Raw genomic sequence first — 23,781 nt, 5'->3', positions numbered from 1 at the left:
ACCCCCATCCCTGAGAGGAGGCCTGCGCCCCTGGGCGTGGTTGGAAATGGAGTCAACATTGCAGGGGAGGAGCAGCTGTTGGGGGGGTGGTGCAGGGCAGGGGCAGGGTTAGAGAGTGGGAGTGAGGCAGAGGGAGGACCAGAGATGGGGAATTTGGAGGGAGAACGGGAAAACGGTTCCTTTTTTCAAAAGTTGAATCCAGGGCAAGAGCGGAAACCATGGAGTTTACTTTTAAAAAACTCAGAGCCTCCTTGTAAGCGGCTGTGTGTGTGTGTGTGTGTGTGTGTGTGTGTGTGCGTGTGCGCGCGCGCGCGCGCGCGCACACACACACGCTAGGAGGGAGGGCCCTGCGGGCTGGCCTGGGCTGGTGAGAGGCGACTTTTCTCCCTCTCAATGGCCTTACAGTGTATCCTAAAGAAGCTTTTTGTTAAGCTCATGAATAGGTGGGTTTGGGGTGTGCGATGCTAGCCATCACGATCTGGATATTTGGTTACCTTTGAGGTTACGTGTTTTCCCTTCTAAGACACACACCCAAAAAAGTAGCCTCCTCTCCTGCATCAGGTCGCTTTTGGGGATGGGAGGGCTTGTTCGTCTCTGTGTGATGGATTTAGCTTGAGGAGCAAGGGTCCAAAGAAGAAACTGAGAACCCGGACAGAGGTGTAATGTCCAGCCTGGCGGACAACCCCTCCTCAGCCCCCAGACTCTGGGCCTCTGAGCTGGAACATCGTGGTTCCCAGATCATGGATGTCCAGGACCTTTGGGGCCTGTGATGACCCTCCTGTAAGACATCACAAGGGGAATGGAGGCCCAGAAGGGGGAAAGTGCTTGCCCCAGGCTAGCCCACAGCAGACCAGTGAGGATCTGGATGGAAACCTAGGCCTTCAGGCCCTCACCCTGAAATATACCATATCCATGGAAAGCATTCATTTATTCTTCCTGCTGTACCACTTGCTACATGTTACAGGCACTGCACTAGGTGTGGGTAAACAATTAGCTCTTCCTGCCCTCCGGCTGCTCTTGGTCTATTGAGGAGGACGGGCTATAATCAACTTGACCCTGACCCCACACTCCTATAAAGCAGTGGCTCTCAACTGGGGAGTTCTTTTGCTCTCCGGAGACCATTTGGCCTTATGTGGGGAGATTTTTTTGTTGTCGCCATGGGGAGGGGGTGACAGTACTAGTGTCTAGTGGGTAGAGACCAGGGATGCTGTAACCATCTGAAAATGCCCAGGACCGCATATTCCTCCTACCAGTAGAGAATGATCCAGCCCAAAATGTCAATAATGCCAAGATAGAGAAGTCCTGCTCCAGACCTCCATTTAGCTATGGCTCCAAAGAATGCTCTGTGCACCAGCAAGAAGATTGGGGATGGGAGGGCAAGATGGGAGGGTTTGGCAGGTGGTGAAGAGCAGGCAACAAAAGAAAACAAGAAGCCAGGCCCCCGTGGTAAAGCAGAAAGAACGTGGACTTTGGCAGCCCCGTCGTAGGTTGAAATCCCAGCTGTGTGCCCTTGGGCAAGTCACTTACCCTCTCTGAGCCTCACTTTCCACATCTGTGAAATGAGGCTTCTCTGATGGTTGAGGGGGTTCAAGACAAAGCGAATAAGGGACCTGGCACCAAGTAGACCTACAATAAAATAGCAACTGCTCTTATTGTCTTGGAGGCTTTTCGAGGTCCCACTCTGGAAAATCACATCAGCAGGTGTGGACGTGGGATAGCGAGACCAAAGAAGATTGCTGTTCAGGGCACGATTGCCACAGTAGTGCGTTCTGGTTGGGGGGTGGCATGTGGGTCAGCACCTCCCCACACCCCACACAGCTCCCAGCAAGGGGGAGGGGGTGTGCTCCAAGGAGGACGCATTCTACAGTCTGGGCAGTGGGAGAAGCTGGGCTTGCAGCAACTTGAACTGGGCACTGCCTGGCTGCATGACGTGGGTATATCGCTTTGCCTCCCTGAGACTCGGTTTTCTTCTCTGTAAAATGGGCATCCTAAGGCCTGTCTTCACAGAGCAAGATCCAGGGAGAAGTTACTTCTGGGAAGGTGCCTTGTGGGGATGGGGGGAGCACCTATGAGGCCTAAGCAGGCATCTTTCGTATCTGGTGTGTGCTACACCTAACCCAGGGCCTGGCACACGTAGGCAGGCCGAATGAATGAATGAACAGACCTTCACACTCTAAGTTCCTTTCAATGCTTGACAAGAAGAGCGCCAATACTCAGATGGGCGGTCCTCCACTTGGCCACGCCTCCATCCCAAGCCAGCCGGATGAAGCCCGGCCCTGTAGTTCTCCGTGGGCTCAGGTCACAGCGCTGACAGCAGCGCCCTCTAGAGGGTACTGCAGTCATAGCATCTGAGTTGTGCTAACCGGGAGGAGGGAGCCCCCCTGGGAACTGGAGGTGTGGGTGAGACACCAGAAGGGAGAAAGCCCAAGCTGCCAAGAAGAGGACCCAGTCCGGATCAGGAACGTGGATACTTATCTCAGTGCAGGGCCCATCCATTTTCCCACCTGAACAGCAAGGCCTTTGCTTGACCACACGGAGTTGAACTTAGAATATATTAAGGCCTCCTTGAAAGTCACTAGCCATAGGGGTGGATTCGAGAATTGCCACGCTTCCCTGAGCATCTGCTTTTCAGAGTCATGAAGCATTAAATCAGAAAGGGACGCAGGGGACTGAATCACCCGCCTCCTTCATTATACAGATGAGGCACCTGAGCCCCAGAGAGGGGTTCAGGCTGTTCTCAGCAGAGCCATAGATCCCATCAGGGATGTTGGGGCGCCTCCCTGCACATCACATGTCACATTCAAGCCAGTAAAAGGAGGCGCCTGATCACAGAAACACTGTGCCATCATCCCATAAGAACCCAACTGTGGACAGACCTCCTCCTGGGGCCACCCACTGTCTACTCTAGGGCACCTTCTGACTCTGTGCCTCTAGGGTCTTTGCTGGTTCCCAGGATGCTTGGAGGAAGAAAGCCCTTATAAGAGAAATGTCCAGGGCAATGCGGAGCCCAGCCTCCCCTCTCCTTCAGAACCCCTGGGCTTTCTTATCCCAGCCTCCCCCCTTGGTCATAGGGAGGGGGTTTTCCCCAACCAAACCTGGACCTTGGCCTGACCTTCCCCTTCACGGGCTCCCTTCTTCCCCATCCCCCGAACCACCCTCACTCTGACCTCTTATCAAGCTGGCTCAGGGGAACACCTGGATTTTAGGATGACTCGGGAATGTAATGGACGTTTGTCAGCTTGACAAGACACTGGAAAAGGGACCCAGACGCCATCATCAGAAGTAGACTCTGTCCCTAGAATTGAAAGCATTGGAGGAGCTTTGGGAAAACAAGTATGCCTAAATCCTAATGCACCTGCAGAGATTCTGTTTGGGGGGCAGGGTAGGAATTTGTGCTTTTCAAACACACTCAAGGTGATCCCAATGCAGCCCAGCTTCTGAACTCCTAGTGTAAAGCCCCAAACAGTTCTCTGGGTGCCTTCAGTTCTAAGCCACTTTCTGTGGGACCCCTGTTGGGGTCACGTGCCCTCCCCTCCCTGCAGGCAGAACTACAGCCTCTGCCCTCGGTTTGCCCTTTAGGAGAATGAGGAGGTCACAGCCTGCTTCTCTGTCTCCTCCCTCCTGCCTGAGACAGGGGCCCTGCTTCCTTAGCATAGTTGTCCTTAACCCTGGATCAAAGTACATTTGTCCCTGAAGGATGAAGGCAGACCAGGGTTCCCAGAAGTGGGTTCCCCAGAACATTTGTTTCAGGGATGGTCAAAGGACATTTCATGTAAGGGGCCTCATCCCCGAGGGTCAAACAGAACAGAATGCACCCCTGTTCTGCAGGAATTCTCCAGATGCTGATGGACGTTGGAAATCTCCGAGAGTTTCTTACACTGAATTTTCCAGGGAGCTTTTCTTTTCTAGAGCGGATGGAGGGTCTGTAGAGATGCTGATCTAAGCAATCAGCCAGCTCTGATCCTGCGGCAGGAATGAGGCAGCTGCACCAGGGCCCAAGGGGCAGCCCGGGGACAGGGGAGCGCTTCAAAACCTAAATCGCAAACAGGGTCACTGATCCAGCAGGCCCTCTCCACCCCCATAGCCAGGATGGCCCCTCCCTCCCCTTTCCTGCCTGCCACCTTCTCTTTAAAGGTTGACCATGCAGGATGCTTGTTTTAGATCCATTGTTTCAGGACTGAAAAGCATGGGAGGGAGATGGCGCACTCGGTGTGGTCCACTGGGGGATGGGGATGGGAGCCCCCCTCCCCACCTTGGACCAGAGGCCTAACCCGGTGTGCTCTACTGGCCGTGCGGCTGCAGGGGGCGCCAGGGTCCGGACTATTTCTATGAATGACCCCTGCTCCTGGAGCTGAGCAAGGAAGAGCGGTGTCTGCATGCTTGCCTCTGTCCCCTGTCCTCGTCATTACACCCACGAGTGTCATCCGCACCCCACCTGCCCACAGTTCCTCCAGGGGGTGCTTCTTCGCCCTTCTCTGGGCCGTTAATTCCCCTTAAAGTAGCCTCATTCTGTGATTCTCCCTTCCTAAGCCCAGCCTGCAGGGGCTTCCGCTGATCTTGTTTTGTGAATGTTTTTAGCAGAGAGGGTCCCCCTGGTGTGGGGGGATCTGATTGCATAAGTTGTCTCCACACCCTGTCCTGAGAGAGGAGAGTGCTGTAGGGCTGGCTTGGAGGTGGAATGAGCTTTATTAACCATGGGAAGACCTAGCACAAGCTTAGACCCTCACTTCCTACTGCGTCCCCTGCCCACCTGATCCCTCCCATCCACGCTTCCACCTAGGAGCCCCAGCTGCTATCTCAATGCCTTAGGGGCTCCAGGGGTCCCCACAGGGGTCAGCAAAACTCACATATGCCAAATAAGGCTCCCACAACGTTCTGTGGCTGGAAAACTGTAACTCGTCCAGCTCCCGCCTTCGTAACTGCAAGTACAGCATAGGTGACAGACGCTTAGAAGCTTATGGAAATCTTTCAAGTTCTTGCACATCACTTCTCAGCCCTCTGGGCATGGCAGAGGCTCTCAGACCTTTTACCCTTGGAAGACAACCCAGTTCTCCTCCTTGGCCCACAGGCCTTCAGGAGCCGGTTTCCCCTCCCTCCTCGGCATCTCAATTCACCTTCCCCTCACCCACCACCCTCCAGCATCTTCCACTTGATTCCCACCTGAGGACCTTTGCCCTCCTGGTCTCTTCTGCCTGAAGCTCTTCCCGCTTGGCTTTGCAAAGTTGGCTCATTCAGGTCCAAATGTCACCTCCTCCAGGAAGCCTTTCTTGACCACCCAATTTAAAGAAGATAGACATGCCCACGCCCATGTCCCAGCAGTCCTGTGTTGCACTCTTTGTTGCTTGCCGCTGTCTAAAGAGTGCTGGTTGGTTGGTTTCCTTGGTGGTTGTCTGACTCCCCCTGCCCTACCTAGCCCCCACCAAATCAAAATTGCATGGGACAGGTGCCCATCACACAGATGATCTGTCTTGATCTTCTTCTATCTCCAACACCTAGAAAATACTCAACACATGGCAGGTACTCAGTAAAAGTGCTAACCTGACAAATGACTTTAAGCCAGTACTTTTCGAACTGTCTCCAGGGAGTCTGTGGCTGTTGTCTGTGATGCCCCACAGAAGCCATAGAGGTAAGTAGAGAGGGACAGTGATTTTAGGAGTCCCCCCAAGTCAGATTCTATCAGAACAACTGCACTTTTGTGTCTTTTGAAAGCCACTGATATGGGGCTTTCTACTCTTGTCAGAGATCAGAAAACTGGGCCCTAGAAAGGAATACATCTGCTAGAATGAGCAAAAAAAAAAAAAAGAGGGGGAAAGCATGAGAAAGGCAAACCAAGAAACAAACTCTTTTTTTTTTTTAAAGATTTTATTTATTTATTTGACAGAGAGACAGTGAGAAAGAGCATAAGAGAGGAGAAGTTCAGAGGGAGAAGCAGACTCCCAATGGAGCAGGGAACCCAATGTGGGGCTCGATCCCAGGACTCTAGGATCATGACCTGAGCTGAAGGCAGTTGCCTAACCAACTGAGCCACCCAGGCACCCAAGAAACAAACTCTTAACTGTAGAGAACAGACTGCTGGCGAGCAGGGGAGAGGTGGGAGCAGGGATGGGGACATCGGGGTTGGGATGAAGGAGGGCATTTGTCGTGATGAGCACCAAGGGTCGTATGGAAGACTTGAATCACTATATTGTGCACCTGAGACTAATATAAGACTATGTTCACCATCCTGGAATTAAAATAAAATTTAAAAAAAGAACATGTGTGGCCTAAGGGTCTGGCAGGAGATGTTGTCAGAGCTGGAACTAGGACCCAACTCCCACTGAACTGGGCCATTGTCTAAAAACAGCCCCCCCCTTTCCCGGCCCCCTCAGCAGCCCCATCTCACCCTGGCCATGGCTCGGGGACTCTGCAGTGTCAGAACAGCCACCACCTGAGCCAGCTCGGGCTCTGCCACCAAGGGGACCCAGCTGAGGAGAGACATGGCCGCTCTCCATACGCCAGTACCCTCTTCGCAGTTTCCCTTAGTAGTTCATGATGACTCGAGCATCAAGGGGGAGCAGCTGCTTTTAGGAATTAATTTGTATTTTTAGGTTCTACCACCTTTGGAGCCTCAAGTTCTATCATTGGGCTACCCAGCATGGACAGTGAGCCTTCTGTCATCTTGTTTCCTTTACCTTGTTCAAGCTGTGGGGTCCTGGCACTCCCTATGGCCTGGAGGAAGGGGGTCAGACACTGGGGTTAGGACAGAGAACAAGAGGGGGTTTCCCAGCCTTCATGACTCTGCAGACCTCAGCAGGCAACCCTTCTCCGCCTTCCCCATCCACACTGAACAGCATCTCCCCTCCAGCTTGCCTGTGTGCCTGTCGTCTCAGATTCTCCCGTTGGGGACCTCCCTGGAGCCTGGGACCCTATTCTGTCTCTCTTTTGTGATGGAGGGGCCAGCCCACAGTCGGTCAATGTTTTATTCCCAGCCCCCTTCCTGATGTCACTGTAGCGTTCAGACTCACAAAAGGATCCATCAGGCCATTGTCCCACAGGAGGGGGAGTCAGGTGGATGGGCTCCAATTCTCTAGCCGTATAACCTTGTCTGAGTTGATTAGTCTTGCATGCCTCAGTTTCCATATCTGTAAATCAGGTATAACGTCTCTGACCTCATGAGTTTGTGGATACCCTCAGGTGTTGAAGTTAAAATAACATCGCTAAACCAAGCTACCTGGCACGGAGCAAATGCCCTCCAAGCAGTAACTACTGTTAATCATGAATATTCCCGGGTATTCCTGGGATCTGAGAACCTGACCTTTTGCAGAGATGGGTTGGGTGGTCACGTGACTACCTCTGCTTGCCCAGCCTGCCATTCCTCACTGCTTTCCTGAGCACTGAGGCTCTTAAGGCAGCCCTGCAAGCTTGGAGCCCAGAGCGAAGCGGGGAACCCAACAAGAGCCTTATGCTTTGTGCCACCTGGAAGCTAGCCATGGAACAGGGCAGGTCCCCTGGCAGGCCTGACAGCAGGTGGCTCAGCAAGACCTGTTGTACCAAGCGCCCCCCCAACACTGTGTAATCCCAGGGGGTTCCATTCCGTTCCCTTCCATGTGTAGACTGCCCCCTGCGGCGGTACAGGGCACAGCTGATTGCGGCTTTACCCATCAGCCCTCATTCCCTCAGCCACCCCTTGGGTCTGCACCACAGCTACAAAGGATGGACCAGCAAGAAATTCCTCTTCAGATGTTCTAACTGCTACCAACTTAGCTGTGCTTTCAGGAGGCGGCCTGGGGAGGGGGAGCTGGTGCTGGACTCGGAGCTTCCTCCACACACCTGTTCCATGTCCTGTTCCATGCCCTGTCCTCCCCTTCTGGGACTGGGGAGCCAGGAAGTTTAACTGTCCCAAGAGAACTTTCCATGGTTCTGAGCTAGCAAAGGCAGCTGAACTGCCTGAGTTGTGTCTCTGTTGAAATGTCAGCGTTTCTTGGTCCTACCTGGACTCTAGGAGAAAAGATGCTCTGAGTCCAGACGGGACCAGAAACCTCAAAGAAAAGTTCACTTCTGGGTTTTCGTTATCAAAAGACAGTTTCCAGACCAGGATCTGGGCTGTTTCTTCCTTCTCCTGGCTCCCTAGAAAAACAGAGAGCCACTGTCATCAATCAGTGAGAGTGGAAGGGGAGATGGAAGGGCCTGATGAGGCATGAGGGTCAAGGAGCCAAACCAAGGAAGTCACAAAGATTGGGTTCAAAGGGCAGATGAGAAAGATCTAGAAAAATCCATCAAGAACAATCCCAGGGCACCTGGCTAGCTCAGTTGGTAGAGTCTGCGGCCCTTAATCTCAGGTTGTGAGTTTGAGCCCCACATTGGGTGTAGAGATTACTTAAAAATAAAATCCAAACAAAACAAAACAAAACAGGGGGGGCGCCTGGGTGGCTCAGTCCGTTAAGTGTCTGCCTTCGGCTCAGGTCATGATCCCAGGGTCCCGGGATCAAGCCCCGCATCAGGGTACCTGCTCGTCGGGAAGCTTGCTTCTCCCTCTCCCACTGCTTGTGTCCCCTCTCTCGCTGTGTCTCTCTGTGTCAAACAAGTAAAATCTTAAAAAAAAAAAAAAAAAACAATCCCAAAGCAGGATACGTCTCCACTAAGAAAAAAAAAAGGCAGGAGAGATTTAGACTAGACATGAGAAATAAAGGAATCTCTAAAGAAATCTCAGTCATCCTGAGGTTGACGACCAAGTAAGGTAGGGCAGTCTCCTTTTTTATAAGTGGTTTTAGTTGTAGTCGTAATAGAATAGAAAGTTACCTATTGTATTGGTTTCCCCAGGGCTGCCGTAACAAAGCACCGCGAAGGGGGAGCTTAAAATGACAGAAATGTATCACCTCACAGTTCTGGAGTCTAGAAGTCCAAAATCAAGGTCTCTTCAGGGCCACGCTCCCTCTGAAACCTGTAGGAGAGAACCCATCCTTGCCTCTTCCTGGCTACTGGTAATGGCCTTCAGTTTGTGGTGTTCCTGGGCCAAGAGCTGTCTCACTCTGATCTCTGCCTCTGAATAATGTTTTCCGTGCATGCCTGGGTCTTCACACCTGTTCACACTTCTTATGAAGACACCAGTCATACTGGAATAAGGGTCCATCCCAATGACCTCACCTTGACTTGATCACATCTGCAAAGACCCTGTTTCCAGATAAGGTCATATTCACAGGTCCTGGGGGTTAGGGCTTCAGCATATCTTTTTTGGGGGGTGGGGAACTCAGTTCAACCAATGACACCCTTCATTGACTTGTTGCCATATTTTGGACTCATGCTTTGTCTCTGAGACGTACAGGGAGTTTATCAAGTTAGATAAATGATGTGTTCTCTGATGGGTCAGTGCTTTTATGCTAACCAGAGACTGGGCATGTTGAGTAGAAAGGATATAAACGTTTTCTCATGACCCAAAGCAGCAAGAAGTTTGAAGTAGGTCTAATATCCCCATTCTGTATATGGTGAAACAGAGGCATGGCTGGTAAGTGATAGGGCCAGGGCTCAAACTCAAACAGAGGCATGGTTGGTAAGTGATAGGGCCAGGGCTCAAATCGTCTGATTCCGAAGTTCATGGTTTCTTGGCCAGTTCATGCCCAAAGAGAAGGTGAATTTCTCAGATTGGACCCAGACATGTAATGTAAGAAAGAGAAGCAAAGGGGCTTATCTTTCAGTCTGGGGCCCATCCATGGGTGTGAGTCTACAGATCTGCTCATTCTGGCATTCCATACCTATGAACCTCATGGGGGTTCCTTGGCTCACAGTCTCCAGGACCACCTTTAGGAGAGAGTCATGAACTGGGAAGACCTTGGGCCCAGAGTCTGTTGAACACTTAACTGCGACAGAAGAAAATTCTGACTGTCAGTGCATTCCCAAGAATTTTATAGTACACAGAGAACTTTCTCCTCTCCTCTACCCCAGCCCCAGGCCCTCCCCCTCCCCCACCACACCCTTCCTCCACTGGCTAGCACCTTGGTCACTGGGGAGTTCATTGTCCTGAATGTAGATTTTTTTTTAAAGGATATAAAATTTCATTTTATTTTTGGAAACACTTTTTCTTTGAAACACGTTTTACCATCACAGAAAGTTGAGGGACTATAAACACTAGACATGGAAAAATAAAAATCTACTGTAAACCTAACACCCAGAGATAACCAGAGTTAAATTTATGTACATCCTTCGGGTCTTTCCCCCCATGAATAGATACACCCAAAAATGGAATGGAGTTGCATTGCACGTAACATTTTGCCGTTTGCTTTTTGTGTGAACGTGTTTCCAAGTCAGGACGCAGTTTTCCATAATTAGAATATCCCACATGCCAGGCTCTCTATGGGACACAGCAGGGAAAACACAAGGAGGAGAGAAGTCTGCCCTGTCCTCGAGGAGAGCCCACAGTCCAGGTAGGAGAAAGTAGGAAGCAGAGAGCCCCAGGGCCTCATCCTAGCACAGCTGCTGTCTGCGTAGCTGTGGGTGAATTTTCCCATCCAGGAAGATGGGCCCAGCTGCTCCCACCAAGCTCAGATAGGTCTGGGGTCTGAGGCTGAGTTACGGTGCAGGGGTAGTTACCGAGAGAGAGCACCCTTCAGCAAGAAAGTCTGCAGGCACTCTCCCACCCAATGTATCTGTGCCCCAGCAAGCCCGAGACGAGAGACACAAATTTGCTGCTCCCAGAATCAGCCTTGGGTCCCTTGTTCCTCTCATGGTGTGAGCATCTTGAAGAGCCAAGCCTGTTTCTAGTTTTAATGTAAGTATAGCTCCAAAAACATGGCCCTTCTAACAGGCCCACTAATTCGTCTGCTGCTCAGATAAATAACCCAAAATTGGAAAAAGGACCATTGTGTTTGATTCATTTAGGGGGAGTGTGAGGGGCCCCAACATGGCGCCTTCTTGGGAATTTTCAAGGGAAATGTTGATCATATCTGGTTTCTGCCTTGTGTGGTTTTAGATCCCAACCCCGGGAAGATGCAAGCATTCCTGGATGCCAAAGGCAGTGTGGTGCCCGGCAGGGTCCTGAGTGCGGGAAGGCCTCCTTGACCATAGAGAGCACTCCAGAAAAAAAAAAAAGGGGGACCTGTCTAAATGGAATAGTGCATAAAGATCTCTACATACTGGCACAGATAGGGATATTGATTTTCCTCCTCAAAGGGAAAGGCTGTAGTCAAATTCGTAGAGACAGAAAGTGGAATGGTGGTTGCCAGGAGCTGGGGGAGAGGAAAACGGGAGTTGTCTTCCAAGGGGTACAAAGTTTCAGCTTGGCAGACGGTGATGATGGCGGCAGAGTCATGTGACATATGAACGTACCTCATGTTACAGAACTGTAAGAAATATGAACTTAAAAATAGTGAAGATGGTAAACTTTGTGGAGCGCCTGGGTGGCTCAGTAGGTAAAGCATCTGACTCTTGATCTCAGCTCAGGTCTCCATCTCTGGGTCATGAGTTCAAGCCCCCCATGGTGCTCCACGTTGGGAGCTACTAAAAAAAAAAAAAAAAAGATGGTAACTTTTGTGTTAGGCGTATTTTACCCCGATTCTTTTTAAAATAATTTAAAACAACAACCACGCAAAAGGAAAGGTGGGTTTCTTGTGAGGACCATGTCCTTGGAGAAACACTGGCAGGGAGGAGCCCGGAGGCCTGGAGGCAGAGGATGGCGGGAGTCCTTCGAAGGTGCTTTCTGGAAGGCGGCTGTGCTGGCATCCTGTTGGGAGACTATTAGGCCCCATAATCCTGACAGCTGTGCAGGGCAGAGTGGCACAGCCAGAGAAGGCTGGCTGAGCACTGGGTACATGCTGGAGACAGCTGGAAGGGGAGGAGACAGGGGGAGCAGCATAAGGTCATGCCCGGGCTCATGACTCTTGGCCAACTCTTCTGGAGCAAGCTGAGAGTCAGAGGGGGTCTGTGAGGGGCTCAGAGAGCAAGCTCTTCAGGGTTTTCAGCCTTGTTCTACAGCCCCAAGGTGGCTGGGTGCTCTGATCCAACTCTAAAGCTTAGCCCCATCCATGGGAAAACTCCTTTTGTAGGAGGAACTCGGCAAATGTCTGTGAACGAAAGCCATGCTTTAAGGCTGGGTCTGTACATGGTCAAAGGCCTTTGAACAATGAGAACGGACTCCTGACAGGCTCCGCCCTCTGCACCAAACCCCATTGCTAGCATATATGTGCGAAGCAGAGAACAGGTTAGGAGTCAGGGGGACCTGGGTTTGAATCCTGACCCTGCCACTCCCTGGCTGTGGGATTTGAGGGAAGTCATTGACTTGCTCTAAGCCTCTGTCTCCAGGACCCCCTCTCCGGATGATTGTGAGCATTGAATGAGACAACACCTTTGTTCAGACTGCTGTCGGGCACCATGCTGGCTTGGGGTCAGCTTTCAATACAGGGTCATTTTTAGAGGATGTAGTTGTCGGTGCTCAGGTACACAGGAGACCCAAGGAAGGACGAGCCCAGTGCCCACAGTGGGCACCATCTCCTTGCGGAGACAGACGAATGCTGCAGGCCACGTGTGATCCTGCTCTCATGGAGGAGGGTGAACTTGGTCACAGTGGGGTCCTGGTGATACTTCCCAGAGGTGGGGGCCAGCGACAGCTAGAGAAGCTTCGGTTTCCTTCTGAAACACACCTCAGATCAGGACATTCCTGAACACACACACCTCCCCCCACCCTCCCCAGAGCCTCCCCATCACCTGCAGAAGGTGTAAGTGACTCACTAGCCTAATTACAGGGGTTCTTCAGAATCTGGCCCCCTGGCCCCACCTTGTTTGTAACTTCATTTAATCCTACACCAGTTGGATGTACTCCTTTCTTCATACCTTTGCTCATGTGATCCTTCCCTCCTCGAAGGCCCTTTCCCTCTCCCTTTGGGTCCCTGTCTGTCTATTAAGGCTCAGCTCAAATGTTACCTTTTCCTCAGAGCACTCCCAGGCCTCCCAAACGGAGTGATTTCTGCATCTTCTCAGCTCCCAGAATTCTCTCAACCAGAGAGACCTTTCCTCTTGGATTGTAGGATTTATTCATACATCTTATCTCCCATCCCACACAGTGAGCCCTGGGGGCGGATACGCATGGGTCCATCCCTCCATCCTCCTCAGCACCCACTACAGAGTTTGACAGAGGAAAGGAGGGAAGGAGGAAAGCCAAAAATGGCTGGAACTTTTCCAGAGGAAAGGCAAATAATTATTCCTTCCACATGAGAGCTGAAAAAGAATCCTCTGCTTTTCAGAGCTCATGCTATAAGAAAGGGAAAGGAGTATGCGTGAAGGATGGCCATGAGGTGAAGGTGTGACTCTTGATCTCAGAGCTGTGAGTTCGAGTGCTGTGTTGGGTGCAGACATTACTTTAAAAATCTTAAAGAAAAAGAAAAAAGTGAATGAGGTTTTTTTTTCTCCAGTAATCCATTTTCTCACTTACTCTTGACTAGACCCCGGGACTAAATTTACAGAACCCGAGCGTCTGCCCCAGGGAGACAGTGGCCCCCTGTTTCCCATCAGCCACAAGCCAGGCACCTGGCCATCTGCCTGCCCAGGGACTCAGCTGTCACCCCAAACACCTGATGGCCCTTTCTGACAAGCAGACCTTTCCACCAGGACTATCGGCTTCCAGACACCTCTACCAAAGATCATTTTGTAAACCTGGGCTCCATTCTCAGCTGGGGAGGCCACCGAGGCGTCACACTGGACCCTCTAGCCCCTTCCCAAACCCCGGCAGGAAGGCGTTCTCCGTTCTGCCAGGTTGGCGGTGAGCACCGAGTGGAGGGAACTCAGCTCTTGGCCCAGGATCCCTGCCCCAGAAAAGGAGCTTGTGCCTGATGGAAAGTTTGGGCTGAAGGACACTCCCTTCCAAAATCCCAGGTTCGATATTTACACATCGTCTGAAATTAATGCAGAGAAAACCTCTAAGTGCCCAGCTGGAAGGGAAGTCTGAGAGCAGGAAGGGGTGGGTCCCAAGTCCTAGGGTTTTTTCCACAGAGAGAACGGGGCAAAGCTAAAAGTCCCTGAGTGTCCGGGAACCATTAATCGTACCATGTACGCCTCCACTTTAAGCTGGTTTTACTGGGAATTTGCAATGGCGAGTGGAGAGAGGAGGGCATAATGGGGAAAGGTTGGTGGTGTTGAGCTGAATTTTTCCCTCCAGTGCTGCCCCCCTCCCTTTGGGGCCATGATGGCTGCAGGCACCCAGCCTTTAGGAAGCAAGACCGATGGCCAACCTTTCTTCTCAGCTCCCAGACTCAGCCTCCCCCCCAGCCTCTTGTAAATGCAGCCTTCATCAGATGCCAGCATGGCTCCAAGTTCTGTTTTGTCCTTGGATCTTTGGAGTCCCTTCCCCCTCCATACATGGCCCTTCTGCCCTACTCCTGGTCCTCTCCTAGCAGGAGAAGAACATGAATAAGTGTTTCCATGGGCAATGTATGAATATTTCCATGGATTACAGGAATGCTCCCAGCTCCCCTGACAGCCCCTGCTCCCAGTTACCCTTTCTCTGAGGGCTTCTCATGGTCTCCAAGGCTGAGGAGGCAGGAATATCTTGAAATCAGGTGACATCCAACAGTTATGATCAGCCTTAAGCTCACCACTCCTTGCATTCCCAAACTTAATCCAGAAGGGACATTGCCCATGTATTAAGAACCGTCCATCCACATAGTTGATGAACATTTTTTATTTACCTGCTGTGTGCCAGGCGCTGTTCTAGGCACTGGAAACAGGCCAGTGAGCAAAAGAGAGGAAAGTCTCTGCCCTCACGGGGCGTATATTCTGGGAGGGGGAACAGATCATCAACACACAGGAAAGGACGATAATTTCCAATAATAATATAAATAAACAATATCAGGGAGGCACCAGGTGAGGGTGAAGGAACAGGGTGGTCAGGGAAAGGACCTTTGGACTGAGCCTGGAATGTTGCAAGATGGCCAGCTAGGGAGAGATACACAAGTGTATCTTGTGTATACCAGATACCAAAAGGCTCTTAGAAGGAAACAAGTTGGGGCACCTGGGTGGCTCAGTGGGTTGAGCCTCTGCCTTCAGCTCGGGTCGTGGTCTCAGGGTCCTGGGATCAAGCCCCGAATCGGGCTCTCTGTTCAGCAGCGAGCCTGCTCCCCACCCCCCACCCCGCTCTGCCTACTTGTGATCTCTTGTGATCTATCTCTGTTAAAAAAAAAAAAAAAGGAAACAAGTTTTTGTGCTTAAGGGGCAGCTAGAATATGGCTGGAAATGGAAGTAGGAGACGTGGTGTAAGCAGGAACGGGGGCAGATCAAGTAGGGCCTTGCAGGCCATGGGAGAGGTGGGCTGGCTTTCACTCCAAGAACCCTGTGCTCTCGTGAAATACACAGGCCAAGCTTCACCTTTGCTTCAGCTCTCCCTTCTGATTGAAGCTTTCAGTGGGATAGAAGCTCCCTTTCTCCCCACTCCTCCTGCCAGCTCCCCCAACAGGATCAGACTACCTAGGGGACATAGAAACTTCTGTTTTGTGATTTGGAAGGAACAAGAAGAAGTTTAGAACATGGTTCCCTGCCTCTCCTCTTAACTGGAAAGAAGCCATTTCCAGAAGCCTCACCCAGGGATTTTCTGGCCAGAGATGGCAAAAAATTTGCCCAGCTTCACCCAAATAACAAGTTGTGGGTCAAAGGTATGAATTCAGGTTGTATTTTTAAGGTTTTCATCTTCTCCCATACTGCATTTTTTCCCGGAAAACTGGAGCAGAGACCACTTCAGGGAATTGCCCAGAGCCTGCGTTCACAGTGGACCCCAGAGAGCAAAGGAAGAACAGCCTATCTCTCGTCACAACGGATCCAAGTCAAGCAGTTATCAGCTAAAAGTCCCTAGCAAGGACATTTATCAGTGGGTGAAGGAAATCAAGGCAGAAAGGCCAGAGAGGAAAAAAGTGGTTGTCTTCTACAGTATTGTATGTCCTCCATGCCCTGACCAGGGTCTGCTCCTTCCAGTTCTCTGCTCTGCTCAGCCCCCACCTCCATAGGCAGGGCCTTCCCCTTCCCACCACGCAGGCCTTCAGCAAACCCAGGCCTGCTTTTTTTTTTTTTTTTTCTTTTCTTTTTTTAAACTGTGGAACCCATAAAACCTAGACCCTGGCTGGGACGCTGGGATGGTGAGGTTGGCCACAGACTGGCATTGGCAGAAACAGCTCCTTGGGCTGATTTCTGAAGCTGAGTTCAGAAAGGGCTTTCTTCACTTAGCTTCCCCCTCCCTGCAATCAGGAGCATGAGAAGCAGCAAGGAGCTGGCCAGCGCTTCCAGCGGCCAAAGGTGAGGGTGGGACATTAGAAAGGTCCAGAAGACCCAGCTCAGGGGAGGGCTCTACTGGCCCTTCTGCGGAGCTCGCTAATGGGAATCCAGACACTCCTGAGCAAGTGAATTCATGTTTTTGTAGGTACCGGCTGAGACAGGAGCCATTCAATCAGGTGTGGCTTGCTTAGAGCTTTTTAAAAACCCACCCTGAAAATCCCTGGAAGGAAGTTAGCAAGGACTACCATAACCCTGCTGAGCAGAAGTGGACTTGTGTAGCGGCCATCGCTTTCCCTCAGGCACCTGCCCTGACAGATTTGGGGGAGGAGCCGCTATGCTGGGCTACAGGAGCTAGTTCTCCTTGGGTTTCTGGGAGCACCAGCAAAGCCAGGACTCAGGATACCTGCAGGGCTCCTCCCTACCAATGGAAGGTCCAGGAGTGGGAACTCTCTCAGTTGGGAACTCACACCCACCCCCAGAGTGGACCCCGCATTAGTGATTGTCAAGAGTTCCAGATGCTTCAGTGACAACAGAACAAATAACAAAAGAGGAATAAGGAAATCAAAGATGTGGAAAAAGACACAGAGAATAAGGAATAGGAGGAAGAGGGAGAGAGGAGAAAATACAAAAAGAATCTTCGCATTCACAAAAAAAATACCTTCACAAGGGGCGAAGCCTGTGCTGTGATTCCAGCTTACAGATGGAAAAACTGAGGGCTTCCATGAGTTCCCCAGTGAGTTAGAACAGAGCTAGGACTGGAATCAGCTGCCTGGCTTTCCCTTTCCATACCATCCCACCATTAATTAGCAGCTGCACTTGGGGTCACTCTGGCTAGATGTGTACTTGGTATGGGATCGCTGTCCTATTCTCTATGCTGGTCTTGAAATCCCAATCTTAGGTGCATATGTCAACACCATGCCACACGAGGTAGGACGGGTCTTGTCTGTGAACGACAAGAAAAGAGGCACTATTGTGAGATTAACCCACAGATAAGTGATCTGCTGGGGGCCAGGGGCTGGGGGAATGGATGGCTTCGGTCCTTTTAAATCTCTCCCCAGGACTGAAGTCACGGACACAGAGCCACTTAGTTACTGACTAATCCTACTGGTCAACCAGTCTACCAAATTCAGGCATCCACTGGTTCACCAGTAAGTAGGAATCGAATACCATTTTTTGTTGTCCCCAGCGTTGCATGAGTTAATGTGGAGGGAATTCTTTTTTTTTTTAACATAAGCTTTGACTTTCAGCCTTAAGGAGGTCACAGTGTACATGGTGAGGCAGAGCTAGCATACGTAGGAGAAAACCTAGGTGCTAACTTGGCTGTAGCAGCAGTCCTAGTCCGGGGAGGCGAACCAGCCTGGTTCTTTGTTTAGCGTTAGATGCCTCCAGTAGTGTGCTGGTAAGCCCACTCCCAAAAAGGCAGGGAAAGCCAAAAGCTGTCATTTGTGGTGTTCCCTCATTTTCCGTGCTAGAGATAGTCCCATGACCAATTTCAATCTCCCAGTGTGCCATCGTTGAACACCAAGTTGGAAAGAGATATGGGAAGTTATCTCTGCCCAGCCAATGCGGCCTAGCCTTGGCGTCCCGCTGGTTCTCCCTGGGACCCCAGGAAGGGAAGTCCCTACTTGTCTCATCCCTGGGCTGCACACGGGTTGTGACCTTCCCAAAGCCACAGGCTGTACCAGCGTGCTGACATGAAGGAACACGGCCAAGTACATCACCAGCGATGTAGCTGAGATTTATTGATTGCAAAACGGGAGTGTTCTATCCCACAACTGTGGGCTCAACCAATGTGAGCCTCCAGCGTCCCTTCTCCTCCGACAGAGGCCTGGGGTACTCGGGCCTCCCTTTGTTCATTCATTCATTCAGCAGATATTTCCTGCATGACCTCTCTCTGTGCTGGGCACTCTGCGGAGGGCTGTGGAGACTTTGAGGCACAAGACAGACTCGTAGAGCTGACAACAGGGGACGATGATGACCGGGTCCCTAGAACTGGGTCCTTGTCCTGGCTCCACCTCCAACTTACTGTGTGGCCTTGAGCAAGTCACTTAACCTCTCTGGGTCTTAGTTTCGTCACCTGTAAACTGAAGGAGTTGAACTTGCCATTCGCTGATGTCTCTTCCAGCTCTGGCTTTCTGTAGCTCCAGGAAGGGAGGCGAGGTCTGGAGGGCACAGGAGGAAGATTTGAAGGAACGGGCAGGTCTGTGGGAGAACAGAAGACGGGAAAGCAGAGGGAACCCCTGGAGATCTGGCATGAGTCCCTTGAAAGAGGAGTGGACATGTTCAGTGTGGTCCCTGAGGGAGGAGTTCAGGGGTGGAAATTATAATGGGGGCGGGTCATTGGACCCCAGCTTCAGCCACGACATGAGCCACCTTGTGAAGGAGTGGGCCTCTCCTATTCAGTTAGAGACAAAAAGACCACCTGTCTTGGCCATGTGGACAGGATCCCTGGCAGGGAGGTCATGGCTATAAACCCCAGCCACTGGCCCCTCTTCCGGTCAGCTCACCCAGTCCTGCCACCAAGAGACATCAGGGGGAGAGTGGTGTTGATGGCTGCCTGCTGAGCGCCACACCTCCAAGCCAGGGACACAGTTTCCGCCCCAGATAGGAGAGCCGGACTGGTATATTATCTCACTTGGTCTTGAAACAGCCATGGGGTTGGGTCCTGGGGTATTAAAGTAGTAGGTGGCCAAGCCAGGACTGGGCCTAGAAGTCTCCATTCTAGAGAGGGGGGTCTCAGGTCTGGGGGTCTCCATTGGATGTCCTGGAAGAGGGCTTCAAGGCAAGGGGGTGAGCTGCCCATCCGGTCTCTTAATTTGGTGGAGTAAAGGCTTAGGCCCTGGCTGGGTTGGCAACCATGAGGCAGAGTCTAGCTGATGAGAAGGTGGAGGTTTGCCCTATCTCCAGCTATGGGGCACGCACACGTGAGTGTGTGCACGTACACACACACACACACACCCCTTCAGCTCAGTTCAAAAACACTACTAAGCTTACTTCCCCCTGTCAGGTCTCCTAGTTCTTCTCTCCTGAGAAAGCCAGTTCCTTGGTGACCCACCCAGCCACACACAGAACCCCCTCAGCCCCCACCCTCCCATCATGCTCCCCCAAACTCCTCGTTTCACTTCAATCCAGACACCCCAATCCCCTTCCTCTGCCCCAGCCCCGTCCCCTCACCACCACCTCGCTGTGCTTCCCGTGGAGAAAGGCCTCCCTGTTGACAGGCTGGCAGAGTCCATCTCCTTCCATAAAAGACTCAGTGAGTCCTGGAGACACTTGGAAGCTGGACAGAATGGTATTTCTCCCTATTTTCTTTACAGCTGAGAAAACACAAACACAAGAGCATATTTATTGCAATGTTTCTATCCCAAAGTTTGTCTTAAAAAAAGAAGAAGAAATAAAATTAGTTTCTCTGTCCAGTCCACCTCTACCCCAAGCCCCTGCCCTTTCCATTCCTGGTGGAGGCCAGGGAGAAAAACAGAGCGGGCCCCAGCCCCACAGAGAGGCACTGCCTCTGGGACAATGGCGGGCTTGTTCATGGAGTTTGGGAAGAAACACGCCTCCAAAAACATACACAGAAATTCCCAGTGGAGGGTGTTCTGAGGGAAGAACAGGCGGGCCCTGTGTCTGGACACCATATCCCGGAGGCTCTCGGTAGAGAGGAGCTTGCAAGTCTAGCTCCCTCCCCAGACAGGAGGGGACACCTTACCCTTCTAGCCTCTGGGGGACAATTTCCCACAACTGGTCACACTGGGCCTGAAAAGGAGTGCCACATGTGAGTGGCCCTACACTGAGCCAGGACCTGGAACCCCAGAGAAGGAAGGCAGCATCGAAGGAGAAACATCTCTGAGGAGAAGCAAGGGACTGCTTGTTAGGTCTCTGGGATTTTCCAGGTGTCCTATGGTGAGAGGGAAACATGCCTCACGCACTCATCTCTGTCCCCTGAGCGGGGGCCTACACAGTCTTTCCATCTCTCAGGTGACAAACGTATGTGGCATGAATGACAGTGATGGAAAGAAAGGTCACTCAAAACAACTGGCTGGGTCAACCCAGAGTCCTGAGCCCTACCTGCCCCTCCCCCAAGCATTCCTGGGAGGGGAGCCCAGGAGCTGCCCTCCCCCCAGCTGATGGTGACTGAGCCAACAGTGACACCTACTGGGCCATCAGACTCTGACACAGTGGGGAACCCAGGGGTGCTGTCCCAGCCTCCCCAAAGCTCCATGCTTGTCTTTGTTCCAGGTCCTCCATCCCTTCCACCTCCCTCCCCCCACCCCACAAGGAGCATCTGTGACGCAGATACTTCTTAAACCAAGATGAAATGCTCCCAGACTGGAGAGGAGGGGAGGACAGGTGCCAGTGCTGGTCCCACCAACAGAGCAACTCAGGAAACATCATGAGGCACCTGTCATGGGGTGCCAGCCACGGGGTCTGCCACGGGACTGCACACTCTCTAGCTGGTGGTGCTCCGTCTTGGCCACACATTAGAACCTTCTAAGGAGCTTTTAAAATGCCTCAAGACCAGGCTGAAGCCCATGTGATTTCCATATACAGCCAAGGTTGACGACCACTGTTCTGGTTGATCTCTTGTAAGTTTAATGGGGTCTTTTTGGGGTCTACCTGCACTGACCCACTTGGAGTCAGGGGCCCAGCTATGCAGGAGAGGCCTTTATTTTGTGGTTGTCATGTATTTGTATACTTGGCATGACAGTTTTACTGCAGATAACAATAAGGAAGGCTTTTCTGATTCCCAGGAAGTCATTGTTTGAGCCAGTAGGAGGGATCTGGGGGTCCTGGGCTCTCACTGCTCTCCTCCATGATTAATCTGCCCATCCCAAAGCTTCCTCAAGGGCTCCCTGTTTGGGAGTCCTTCCCCTGGCTTGACCCAGGCCCCTGTGAATTGTGTTCCAAAGCTCGGGCTTTCTTTATCCTAAAAACACACAAGATTCCCAAATTAGAAGTTGGGGGCAGGCCTGTATTCCATCAAGGAGGTTGGCTAACTGATTTCATTTCTCTGGGCCTGGGGGATTATAACAGACTTCGCCAAAGAGACAGAATCAATTGGATGTGTGCATCTATAGAGAAAGGAATTGATGTAAGGAATTGGCTCACATGATTCTGGAGGTACCAGGTAAGCCGGAGGCCCAATAAAGCCAGGGTATAGTTCCAGCCTGAGTCTGAAGACTCGAGACCCAGGGAGAACCAATGTTTCAGTGAAAATCTGAAGGCAGTTTGAAGATCATCTGGCAGGAGGAATGGGCTCTCTCCTGGGAGCGGTTCAGTGTTTGTTTGTTTGTTTGTTTAAAAATTCACGCCTTCCACTGATTAGACGAGGCCCACCCACATTATCAAGGCAACCTGCTTTACTTAGTCTACCAACTTAAATGTTCACCTCATCCAAAAACACCCTCACAGATGCACCCAAAATGATGTCTGAACAAATATCTGAGCAGCCCAGGGTCCAGTCAAGTCGACATGACAACAACCATCACAGGGATCCTTCTGACACAGCCTTTACAGGTCAGAAGGTGGGAAATGCCCTAGAAGAGACAGGAGGAGGTTTCCAGCGTCGCACGTGTCATCAAACGGAGACATCCGTGGGGGCTTTACGAAGAGAGGATTCTTGGAGGAGATACCCCTCGAACCACACGCAGCCACCTTATCTTGATGGGATGTCAGATCTCTACCCGTGGAATTGTCACCTTGTGTCCTGTGCCACGTGACCCCCAATCTCACCATATCTGAACCTCCAACTAACCCCTCCGCCTCCCTTCTTCCAGGTGAACTATGACCACTTTACTCCTGGTGTTTGTGACTCTGAGAGTCATCACAGCCGTCAGCTCCCTAGAAGCTTCAGGTAAGGACACCCCCGCGTGTGCCTCGCGCATCCAGCCAGCCGCAGAAGACTGGATTCCGGTACTGGGTCGCGAACTGAGTGCTGCTGCTCCCAGGGATATAATCGCCCCCTTCCGGGCCTTTTCCCGGCCCTGACTGCCCCTTCCCTATGGAAGGCAAGCCTAGCTGCGCGGAGAGCGCGCCCGTGCGCCTGAACGCACGCACGCACGCACGCACGCACGCGCATGCGCCCAGGAGCCCTGGCGCTGGTCGCTCCGGGCCGTCCTCGCAGATGGGCAACCGAGAGGGAGAGCTCTTGACGGGTGTCCATCTTCCCATCTCTTCTCTGTGGCTCTTACCCTAAACCACCACACGCTGAGCTTGGGGTTGGGGCGGGATTATAAATAAGCCAAAAGAGGAAAAGCTGCCAAGGGAGGATCCTCTAGAACATCAAAGAAGAGAAAATTCCTTGAGAAGCAAAAAGAAGTCCCCAACACATCACGCAGGTCTTTGTTTTTCTCGGCAAGCCGTCCTCGGGAAGACCCCGCGGGGTCTTTCGCATATGGCAGGCACGAGGTGGGTTTCTGATCATGGAGCCCTCAACCAAGTGAACAAATTGTCCACTGACTGCAGGACAGGTTTGCCCCAAAGTGAGCTGTATCTCCCTTAGACCTAGGCAAGAGAGGCCCCTGCTCTGGGCCATGCACTTTAGGGCTTCCCTCCGGCCCTCCTCCAGCCCCAGTGCTCCTTAAAGGATGAGGGGTCTGTAGGGACATGTCCATCCCGATCTAGGCTCTCTCCCTTTAGACCACACTCTGGATACCCAGCATGCCCCAAATTCCCTACCCAAGTGGACCCAAGCCACTTCCAGGACCCATCCTCCAAGAGGGAGTACCATGCTCTTGGTGAGAGCCGTCCCAGGCCTGAGGGAGAGGTCAAGGGGTGGCTGTTTGTGTGCGGTGTGGACAGAGCTGGGGTGTGAGGGCTGGGATAAGCGCAGACCCCTCACGGTGCAGAGAACTGGCAAAGAAGGCGGCCTCCTGATTGGCCACCAGAGCCCAGTGCAAAACGCTGGGGAATCCAAGAATTCTAAATTAGAATCTGGCTTTTCATTTTGAAAGGTATCATTGTCAAATAAGAAGATAGAGCATATTTTATTTAACAATCTGTGGACTTGATTTATAACTTTTAAATATTTATACATAGGATATATGGGTCTCCATCTGTACTCTCGCTCGGGGACCCACAAATATCCAGCCCCTGGCTGTAACCTGGGTGGTTTGCCCACACAGGCAAACCAGTTCATAGGGTCACATGAGAGCTTTAAAAACTGCAGCGTTAGGGCGCCTGGGTGGCTCAGTGGGTTAAAAACTGCAGCGTTGGGCCCTGCAGTCACTTTTAGCTCTCCCCAGAGAACCGGAGAACAGCCAGCTCTAAAACCATGCTGTGTTGTGGGGTGAGGGCTGAGCAATCAGAGGGAGATTTTTGTGGAGGGACCTAATAGTGGCTGCCCAGAACCTCAAAGCTTAGGGCTGGGCCCCCCCAAACTTTCCTGCCCCCCGTCCTTGCCCTGTTACGTATTTACCACCCACAAATATCTGAGACATTTTTATTTTCAACCTGTGGGCTCTCCTGGGAAAAAAAAAAAGGGTCCCATAAGTCTATGACCTGCCGTGAAAGGTGCTATTTTTGCAAAAGCTGTTTCTTTCCCATTCCAGGAAGATCTTTTAC

General features: G+C 51.7%; 1 protein-coding gene across 3 annotated transcripts in view; it reads left to right on the top strand.

The window, feature by feature from the left end:
• Positions 1–23,781, top strand: part of ACAN (aggrecan) — a 62,574-nt gene that overhangs the window by 3,842 nt on the left and 34,951 nt on the right. For 2 of the 3 annotated variants that reach the window (XM_047738635.1, XM_047738633.1), the window contains exon 1: positions 22,335–22,626. In XM_047738635.1, the coding sequence (XP_047594591.1) occupies positions 22,613–22,626 (14 nt within the window). In that variant the 5' untranslated portion in view covers positions 22,335–22,612. Of the gene's footprint in view, positions 1–21,995; positions 22,073–22,334; positions 22,627–23,781 lie in introns of those variants that run through there. The other variant, XM_047738632.1, reaches the window with a different exon arrangement.

The sequence above is a fragment of the Lutra lutra genome, chromosome 7 (assembly GCF_902655055.1).
Source record: "Lutra lutra chromosome 7, mLutLut1.2, whole genome shotgun sequence".
Taxonomy (NCBI): domain Eukaryota; kingdom Metazoa; phylum Chordata; class Mammalia; order Carnivora; family Mustelidae; genus Lutra; species Lutra lutra.
Note: the sequence above shows the minus strand (reverse complement) of the source record. Positions and strands in the feature narration are given on the sequence as shown.